The sequence below is a fragment of the Daktulosphaira vitifoliae genome, unplaced genomic scaffold, assembly GCF_025091365.1.
Source record: "Daktulosphaira vitifoliae isolate Bord-2020 unplaced genomic scaffold, ASM2509136v1 Scaffold_1, whole genome shotgun sequence".
NCBI classification, from domain to species: Eukaryota; Metazoa; Arthropoda; class Insecta; order Hemiptera; family Phylloxeridae; genus Daktulosphaira; species Daktulosphaira vitifoliae.
In genome coordinates this window covers 70,597,430-70,607,986 of record NW_026099572.1, presented here as the reverse complement: position 1 = coordinate 70,607,986, position 10,557 = coordinate 70,597,430, and the positions used below count along the sequence as shown (strand labels likewise).

Sequence of the window (10,557 nt, the reverse complement as noted above, 5' to 3'; positions counted from 1 at the left end):
ATATATATATATATATATATATATATATATATATATATATATACACAGTATTTAGTAATTAAGGAAACATGCCAGTTCAAACAATAAGAACAATAGAAACCCGTTTCCTTACTTACTGAACACTCTATATATAATATAATATATATATAGGTTATGATAATAAAATTAATAAAAGAACCAACTTTTTTGTTTAAATTTCATATAGTCAAATATTATTTTCAATTAATAAATGTCCATCATTTTTTTTCATTTAAAATATTAAATCTCGTATAAAATAATTCGAGTATTCAATATTTTTTGTGGGGGATAGAAAGTCTAAAGTGAAATTATTCCAAAAATCTAATACATACAGTTGTATGGGCGCAATTAGAAGCTATGAGATATTGACCTCACAAAAAATGTAGGACATAAATGTGTTCTTAAATAATAATAATTTTTAGGGTAAGATAATTATAATAACACTCACTAAAATTTTATTCTACACGTGCCTATAGAAAAGTTTCCGCAAAATGGAAAACCAGTTTACATTTAAATTTAACAGTAATAAAAATCACTATTGTAATATGTTTCAATTCAAATTGCACTTTTTAAAATTTAACATAAAACGTTGAATTCAAGCTAATTTAATTAATTAATCCGTTTACAATAACTCGAATTTAGGTAGAAAATGTCTATGTGTATTAAATGTCATTTATTTTCATGTTAATTGTACTTATATTATAAAAATTATTCATATTAAATAGCAAAGGCAATATTGTAAGACTAGTGTCATTAAAGGCATATCGCTTTTTCTATGCCTCTAGGAAAACATTTTTATTAATACAGAATAATATAATTAAAAGAAAATATATTATACATGTATATTAAATCAAGAATTTAAAAATTTAACGGTTAATATTAAATAAACGTATAAAGTTTTGTTAAAAATTAAAATGTTATACTATTAAAATAAAACTGCAAACATTTCATTTAATGCAAAATATGTATTCTTATTAGAAAAAAAAAAATGTTGATGTACATACAAGGCATTATAGATGAACTTAAAAATTATTATATAGCTAATAGTTCTAGAGTTCAAATATAGAATTATTAAAATTTAATAATTAATAATTAGAATTTAATAATTTTGATATACTATTCTTACAATTTTTCTGAACTACATTCAACCAAGTTAAGAATATATTAAAAGGTTTATTATAATAAAAAACAAAATAATAAATTTATTATTATTATAAGTATACAGAAAAAAATTCAGCTAAGGTTTATTAAAGAAATATATGTATCTAATAAAAGCTAAAACTTGACTATAATATAATATAATTGTGGGTACGTATCAGATTTTTGATAATGTCACAAAAATTAATCACTAAAACTACTAATTTAGCAATGTCCAAACTGTTTTATTCAAATATTACTAAAATAAAAAAATATAATTGTACATCATTGAATTTATACATCATTTTCCAAATGTTTTTAATTAAAAAATAATAACTTTTAATAAAATTTAATCATTACCATTGAATAATTCATTTGTAACATTATTTTTAACCCTCCTTGAAAAGTATTATTATTTGGTAAGCGCTACTACTCGTACTAATATGCAAAATAAATTATAGAACAAAAATTAGTGAGTTAAACAAATTAAATAAAATGAAACAATTCATGATAAATAAACAGTTTTAATTATTTAAACTCAAAGTAAATAATTAGCGTTTCCAAAAATTTAACTATTGTAAATTTACATAAATAGAATGTTATATATTTGTCTGGAAAATGTTTAATTAATAAAATGTAAAAATTACCTTGATAAATTTCTGTTGTTGGTCATTATTGAAATTTCATACGTGTCAAAATAATATTTTAATAAATATATTTTATGACTGTCATTAGTCTGAAAGCTCAACAACAAGTAATGTTCATCTTACTGCATTGTGTTATTATTAAAAATTGTATTCGATTTCTAAAAAAAATTGCATCACTGTATATAGTATAAAATAATTTCCCATAACACATTGATTACTTGTAAATATAGTTAATGTTTAAAAGATAAATAATAAAAACAAATTTAATTATTCATTATTATTATAATAAACACGAAAATAAAAATTTCAGTTAATTTCAAAGTATTAAAAAAATCGAATTTACTAAGAAAATGTCTGTGTATTTGTTTCCATGGTAATTTTAAATTTGAATTATCAAAAATACTTTACTATTATAACAACTATAAACATTAACAATTAGCCAGTATTAATTACTTTAAAGATATTTATATTTTTTAGCAGAAACAACATTTATATAATTAGTGTTATTAAAAGTTTACCGATCTATTATCGATCTTTAATCATTATCGATGTTATTTACAGAGTTATAAAATAAAAACGATAAACGAATTACATTTTTAGCTTTCTTTCTTACTAACCATGGTAAAAAATGAATGTAAATACATTTAATCAAGTTAAAAAAACTTAAGGTTTCCTAAAATATTTTAATTATTACAAAATAAAATTTGATTATTTTAATAAAACAAACATACTTTATTAATATTGGTTTTTACTTTAAACATTTTGCACCTATCTGCAACCAAAAGATTTATTCTATAAAGCATACCAATTCTTATTCTTGATTGACTCCATTAAATTTCCAGACATGATATTTCCACAGAAATTCCAACCATTATTATAGGATTGTAAAATTATTTGAGCTTTAGTATTTAATTTATAAGTTTCAAATAAAAATTAAACACTTGTACTTCTTTATAAAATCTAAAACTAAAGCAAAAGTTTAATAGTAATATTAGTGTTTATTAATTATACATTTTTTTATCAATGCTGATTTTTGAATTTATTACCTTGCTTCATCACACATTATACTATTTACTCTTTTTCGCTATTTGCACATATTTCAATTATTTCATTTTGAATATGGTGACTAGTGTAATTTGTTTCTTTGTTAAATATTTCAGAAAATATGGGTATATGCTTAGAAAATAAAACACAGGTTTTGTTGAAATTCCCTAAGAAAAATTATTTAATAAGAAATTAATTATTTTATCTTCACAGTTTTCATTACTTGATTAGATCATTTAAATTAGTTCCCTACCTTGATTTAATGATGATCTGTTTTCATTGTGTCAAGTCAATCTTTGAATACTCAAAAAATTGTCATATCAATTAGACTTTTCATATATTACCTATTTGGGGCAAATTCTAGTTTAGATTGACTTATTAGCTGGGTATGAATAGTGTCAGTTTTTTTGACAGTTACGTTATAATGTCTTGTCTATTTTGGAATAAGAGTTAAATGAGTTTTTGTAATATAATAATAGCATCATCATCCAGTTTTGTTGGTTTTACATTTGTAAGAACTCTAGACCCACATAATTAATAAATACAAAAAACAAATAATAAATGTTAATTTTTGAACAATAATTATACCATACACAAAAATATTTAACCTCATAAAATGAAGCCATGGTTATGTTAATGGAAATGGTATTTGTAATTTAAAACAAGAACTTTTAGACCAGTGCTTTGGAAGATATTCTAATTTTTGTACTTAGGTGGCAGAAGAAATGTGACCAAAGAATAAATAATGATAAAAATAGCAGTAACTACGCTTCACCATCAGTACTATATTTTAAAATTCTAATAACTTTCAAAGTATTAATCCAAAAGTTATTGTCGATAGTTATTTTCTTAATTAGATAATATTCTATATTATAAACTAGTTTAATATGTATGCTGCCATTTAAATAAATAAATTTGACACTCCTGTATAATATATAAAGAATGGACCTAAAAATTATTTCATAACAGGTGTATAGAGATACATATGTAACTAACAAAATCCAAATATTTATATCCTTTTGATTCGTGTAACAACTACTGACAACCGCCGGGAAGATGACGAATAACCAATGCCAAAGATTCATATAAGTACACTGTTCCTATAATAGGCTTAATAGCAATTAAAATATATACTTAACATACAATGTAAATATTATGTTGTCAGTTTTATACATGATTTACCTTTAATATGGATCTTTTTGGACCAGACTGTAAATCATCTAAATCAAATTTCGAGTTGCCTATAGAAGTAATCTCATATATAGGTTTATTTTATTTATCTTTAGTAACGATAACCAATTTATTTGTTACGTTACTATTAGCAATATTCAAGCTGGATGCCTAAAAGAAAATTTTAAAATATAAAAAGTGAAAAGACTATACGTAATAAGTCCAACAATAGAATAATTTATGTAATATGACTTTTACTTATTTGATTAGAAGTCACCGCTGTTTCAGGATTTTTTAGTTTAAAGATAAAAAATAATTTTGAATTCATTATTTTATTAACAAATTAATATAAAAGTAAAAAAAAGAAAACAGATCTTCTACAATACAGATTTATTTCTCCGTGTAGTGATGGTGCAAATTAACATTGATAACGAGCTGATAAGTATTCCACAGCTAAATATAGAATTCGTTGAAATAGTGTAATGATATTATTATAGTCAATATATCGCACAAGCCAAAGATTGTTAACAATAGCATTATCTATGTTACTTCTACCACAGATTATATAAATGTATATACTATTAATACTTTATAGCGTATAGATGGTGATATTTTGAAATGATAAATTCGTTTAACAATGATATAGAAGCTTACACACTAGGCGTTTAACCGCGCGCGTACGCGTTTTTAAAAACGCGGCGATTAATCGCTTTATATAAAACACCCGCATTTAAATTGAACCATGCACACTATGAGTAAAAACATGCGTTCGGACGCGACCGATCGCGCAGGTTTGATTTTGGGCGATCGGACGCGACCGATCGCTAAAATTAAACAATACAAATCGCATGTTATCATTCACAAGGGGCGATTTCCGGCCACATGAGGGTTCATTCAATCTATTTTTACGTATTATTTTGGATTCATTTCCTTTTGTGTCTTCTATCTATCATGTCTTTTGACACAGAAAATTTTATTAATTCCATATATTTGGAAGAGTCAATTTGGAATACAGGTAAGTATTAAATAGAGTACATGAATATATATATATATATATATGTTAATAAAATTAATACGATCATATGTATTAGCTTAATACATTTCAATTTATATAAGTACTGTATACTTTAAAATTAAATATTAATAGGGGAAAATATTATTATTAGTATATATGTATAGTTTTACATAGGAACTCATTATGGAATTACTTCAAATAATATAAATCATAAAAATTAAATTTTGTCGAACATTTTATTTGAAATTTTTTATTTTAACTTTTTCGTGGGAAGGATTTATATAATTTAAAAAAAATGGACAAATTTATGGGTTCATATTATGTATATGCAGTTCTTATACGTTTTATTAATTGTTTAAAATTAGTTGATCAAGTAAATTTATAGTTTCAACTAGAAACATTGTGTGATCTTTTGACTAGCCGTTAAGCAATATCAGTCAAGTGGGGCTGATAAAAAATGGTAACAGCCACAAAAAAAAATTTAAATGTTTTTTACATTCCTATGAATACCTATTTTTTTATAATTAGGACCACCTTAGTCTTTTTAAATTATATTCACAATACATAATATCTTTATAACATAGCTATTTTAGCAAACATTGTCGTAGTTTTAATATATTATTTTGATTTCAACAAGGGCGGTCCTACAGATAATTTTAAGGAGGGTGTGGATTGAATTTTGCCAACTGTTAGTGATAAATTTGCCGACTAAATTATTTCAATGAGTCAAAGTCCACATTATTAACGAATATTTAATACTTTTTTAAATACATTCAAACTTGTCATATTATAATAGATCATATTTTATAAGATAAAATTTATCATATAAAATAACATTTTTTATAACAAATTTTTTAATTTCTGTGGAGATTATAACAAAAGTTTGTGTGCATAAAAGTATATAAATAGTATTTTATAAACTTTTTGAGAAAAGTATTTGGGTAGTTTTTTTCAATAATTTAATAATTTAAGTAATAATAATTATTATTTGTAAATAAAACTTTTTATCGGTGTATTTTTAAGAATCCAAAGAGTATCGCGATAAAATTGCAAAATATGTTAGCTGGTGCAAAATAGCTACAAGTTTTGTTCCAAATTTCGTGGATTTGGACGAGAAAACAAAACATACCAAGAGTAAGAAAACATTTAATATATTTTTTCTTTGCATAATTTTAATTTATAAAATGTTGAAATTTAGTGAAAATCGCTGTTGTATAAAAATTATATAGATATACTTAACCTATAACTTTATTTTGCCAACTTAAAGAATGTTCCACTGAGTTGACGTATCTGACATAATATTCTCTAACTTCTTTTGCTTCTGATGGCGCGTTTCCAACACCTTTTTTTTCATTAAAATCTTCCATTTTACAGTTAAGGGTATCTTCGGAATTATATCCATCTCTGCGTCGCACAAAATTATGTAGAACACATGCTGCCTTTGTTATTTTTATTGCGAAATCCGGAGAAGCCAATATAGATGTATGGAATATCCTCCATTTGTTTGCAAGGATTCCAAACGAGCACTCAATATTTTGCCGAGCTCTTGATAAACGATAATTAAAAATCCTCCTTTCGTTATTTAACGATTTTCCTGGAAAAGGCCTCAACAAATGTTTGTTTAAAGCAAAAGCTTCATCTCCAACAATTACGTAAGGTTGGGGTGTTCCTTTTTTGTCTTCGGGTAATACATTTTCAGATGGGAAATTGATTTGATTCGCGTAGAGTTTTTTACCGAATGCTGAATTTTTAAAGATATTACAGTCGCTATCTTTTCCAAAAGATCCTACGTCAATAATTCGGAAACAATAGTTGGCGTCACAAACAGCAAGAAGTACAATAGAATAAAAATTTTTGTAATTAAAGTATAGGGTTCCACTCTTCTTGGGGCATTCAATGCGAACATGTTTCCCATCTACTGCACCAATGCAATTAGGAAATTGTGTTTTTTTATAAAAACCATCAGCGATGATTAGCCAATCTTCGGTGCTCGGTACAGCCATTTCTACAGGTTGTAACTCTGACCAAAGTATCTCACAAGTCTCTCGTATAATGTTTCTTATGGTTGAAACACCCATTAAAAAATCAAAATGAAGAGCTGAAAAGTTTGTTCCCGTTGCTAAATATCTGAGAAAGAAAAAAATAATAATTCCTAAGGAAATATACTATTTTCATAATTTTCTAGTTAAAAAAGTTGGACTATTATGTCAAAAAGTAATTCCAATTGTTTTAATTTAATTGCAGTAAAAGGTTTAAACACTAAATGGAAATCCCTCAGAGATAGTTTCAGAAGAAAATGTGTTTCAAAATCAGGTCAGGCAAGATCAAGCAAAACTAAATACGCATATAGGGATATTTTGGAATTCTTACGTCCTACTATGACAAATCGAGAGTAAGATTTTTTTTTTTGCTATTGCTTTTAAATAAATAAGTGATTAATATTGTAAATCGCTATCAAAATTTATCATAAATTTTACTTCAAGATATTTGAAATAACAAACGTAACATGATTTTATATTCAATTTGTAGAACAGAAAGTAATTTTACACAAGAAAATGAATATAATGAAAGTGATAATGATGAAATAAATATGGAAGAATACTCGACTGATGATGGAGAAGGCGTCATTGTAAAAGACAATGTTGAATCAAAAAATAGTATAACTGTTCAAGAGTCAAATGTTATACCTAAAACAGTGAAACGTCAAAAGAAGAACTTGGAAGAAGGACATCAATCAAAAGACTTGGAAAATCACCTTGTATCTTTCTTACAAAACAGAAAACCCGAGGAAAATGATCCTGATAAACTATTTCTTCTTTCCTTACTACCACAAATCAAAAAAATTCCCGAAGACCAGAAATCTCAATTGTATATTGACATATTAAGAACTATCCAAAGAGCTAATTTAGGTAATCATCAAGTTGCTTATTATTATCAACAACCACATGGTTTAAGCAATACTAATAATTTTCAAATGTCGACTCCTCATAGTTCATCCCCTAGCTCTTCATCTTCCTTCTCACAGAACACTCAATATTCAAATTTCCAAAATTATCTCCCTTCAAAAGATATTCCATCAACTTTTCAAAAAACCATTATAAATATGATGCCCCCTTCACCGCCTGTTGTAGATCCAAGATCCGACACACCATTAAACTCAACTACTTCTCACTTACAAACACCAAACACATTTACTAGATATTAATTTGAAAATTTAAAATAAAATTTACATTACAATTTTTTTTTTTTTTTTTTTACCTCAATGTAACTGTAAGTCGCTCTTCTGGTGATATTGATAATCTTAAACAAGTATCCTCTTTTTGAAGTTTTGATCCAACTAATAGAATCTTTAAATTTTAGATAATTCATATATTTTTTTTAATTTAATATTATATGAGATTTTATTTAATTATTTTATCCATTACATTACTTAAAATACTTAACAAAATAATTTAAAATCTTTTTTGAAACACATATTTATTAACTGTGAATAGGGATTATTGTAAAAAAGACTGGCATTTTGAACCAAATTAACAAACATAAATTTGAATATAAATATTTAAGTAAACAATTTTTCTTTCATAAATGATATCGGTAAAATTATTTTTGAGTTTTTTAAATTTCTTACAAACTTTTCCTGATTAATTGGGTTTAATGTAAATTTCTTTAAAATAAAAATATAAAATTTAATTTTTTTACAAAATTCAATGACCTAGAAATATAATTTGTTAATTATGTTTAAAGTTCGTCAGTCTTTTTGCGATGTTTACAAATACTCCATTTACCATAAAAAAATTATAGTTAATAAATGTGTGTTTTAATGTTTTATAATCATCCAGGAAATATATAATTGGCCTTTTTATGGTAAATATTATATATATTTAGCTCTAGTAGTAAAATTAAAATAAAATGTTTTTTTTATAAAACAAACAAAAACTATTTTTGAATATATTTTGTTCTGTAGGTGTAAGATAATAACTAAAAAACTTAAAAATTGAACAAACTAGTGTTGAATTATGTTATTGATTTAAATTAATGATTGTAAAGTAATGAATTAAAAATCTTTCTAGCATACAAAGTTTAATTATATTATTACACAATTGTACACGAAGTGGTGTTTTTGGGGGTATTTGCGGTATACTTATTAACAATTGTTTTAATAAACGTATACCATAGAAAAATAATAAATATATAATATTTATATTGTAAAGTATAAGCTTAAAAATAATAATACACCCTAAAATAAAAGAATGGATTTAATGAAAATACTATTTCAAATACATGTCAGTATTAGTCGTGATGTACTGAGTACTCAGTCTTGAGGGAATGTACAAATAAAATTGTTTATTTCCCCCCTCAAAAAATTGGATTTTCACAGGGTAATTATTATTATATGAGGTATTCCTCCCTCATAATGACGCCCTTGAATATAAACCTGCATTGTTCAAATTAATGAATGTTTTTTTTTATGTTATAGTTAATGATTTTAAAATACAGTAAATAACTCAACTTACCAATTCATCAAACGAGCGTATAGACATACGGTAGTACCTGAAGAATTCTTCAGGATAACTCCTCAAAGTTAAAAAATTAACTTGAAATTGACCTTCTCAAGGTCTTTTTAAATTTAGGGGGTGAACCCAATGTTTACGAATAATTGTTTTTTTATTTATTTTATGTTTTTTTGTACAGCGTAGATACATGGCGTATACAACGCATCCAACTTCTACATCATCTAATGTATCCATACTTATTTTAACTTATTTTATACTTTAAAAAATAAAAAAATATTAAGAACAAATGCTATCTCGAGGAATCTGTTATGATTATACTGTAGCTTTTGGCGGGCTAATTTTCTTTGTAAAAACGCGTCAAAACGCTTGCAGTATGCACATGAACGGCGTTCGCGTTCAAAACGCCGCGTTTTTAAAAACGCGTACGCCATTCATGTGCATACTACAAGCGTTTTGACGCATTCTTACAAAGAATATCCAATGAAAGATGTATATAAATACTACTTCTCAATGAAAAAATTGTATTGATCCATACATTTTTTAAAAAGTTATAACACTTTAAAGTAAAAAAACCCAGCACAGGGGGGTCGCGGCACAGTGGTGACGTGGCATAGTTGGATCAAGTATAATGATATCTGACAGTGATTAAAATTACTATCAAAAATAAACGCTTCGATGCAAATCTTTAGATAGTGTTTAATTTAAAAAAATTGGTGTATTATTCCAAAAGCTACATGATCTGCTAGTTCCTTATTAATATCTTGATTAAGATAAAGTATTTCGAATGAAAAAGAGATTATTAAAAAATATTATTTCTCATAAAAAAATTGTGTTGATCCATACACTTTTCAATAAGTTATAGCATTATAAAGTAAAAAAAACCCAGCACAGGGGGGTCGCGGCACAGTGGTGACGTGGCATAGTTGGATCAAGTATAATGATATCTGACAGTGATTAAAATCACTATCAAAAATAAACGCTTCGATGCAAATCTTTAGATAGTGTTTAATTT

The 10,557-nt window shown here is 25.3% G+C and overlaps 2 protein-coding genes and 1 long non-coding RNA gene across 4 annotated transcripts; 1 reads left to right on the top strand and 2 right to left on the bottom strand.

Annotated features, from left to right (window-relative positions):
• Positions 1-1,808: 1,808 nt before the first annotated feature.
• LOC126894309 (uncharacterized) lies at positions 1,809-4,570 on the bottom strand. 2 transcript variants are annotated; one of them, XR_007701376.1, is made up of 5 exons: positions 4,275-4,570; positions 3,100-4,187; positions 2,849-3,013; positions 2,534-2,768; positions 1,809-1,960 (listed from the first exon to the last, which is right to left on the bottom strand). It is a non-coding gene; the product is annotated as an uncharacterized LOC126894309 (long non-coding RNA). The 2 variants fall into 2 exon arrangements; XR_007701377.1 differs by having other exon boundaries at positions 2,608-2,768.
• Positions 4,571-4,956: 386 nt separating this feature from the next.
• On the top strand, positions 4,957-8,290 carry LOC126894303 (probable serine/threonine-protein kinase DDB_G0282963). The gene is made up of 4 exons (XM_050665223.1): positions 4,957-5,031; positions 6,055-6,165; positions 7,276-7,423; positions 7,561-8,290. Exons 1-4 carry the CDS (start codon positions 4,968-4,970, stop codon positions 8,234-8,236), a joined length of 999 nt encoding a protein of 332 aa, XP_050521180.1. The 5' UTR covers positions 4,957-4,967; the 3' UTR covers positions 8,237-8,290.
• On the bottom strand, positions 6,201-8,438 carry LOC126894304 (putative nuclease HARBI1). Its single transcript, XM_050665224.1, has 2 exons — positions 8,290-8,438; positions 6,201-7,158 (listed from the first exon to the last, which is right to left on the bottom strand). Exon 2 carries the CDS (start codon positions 7,107-7,109, stop codon positions 6,267-6,269), a length of 843 nt encoding a protein of 280 aa, XP_050521181.1. The 5' UTR covers positions 7,110-7,158; positions 8,290-8,438; the 3' UTR covers positions 6,201-6,266.
• Positions 8,439-10,557: the final 2,119 nt, after the last annotated feature.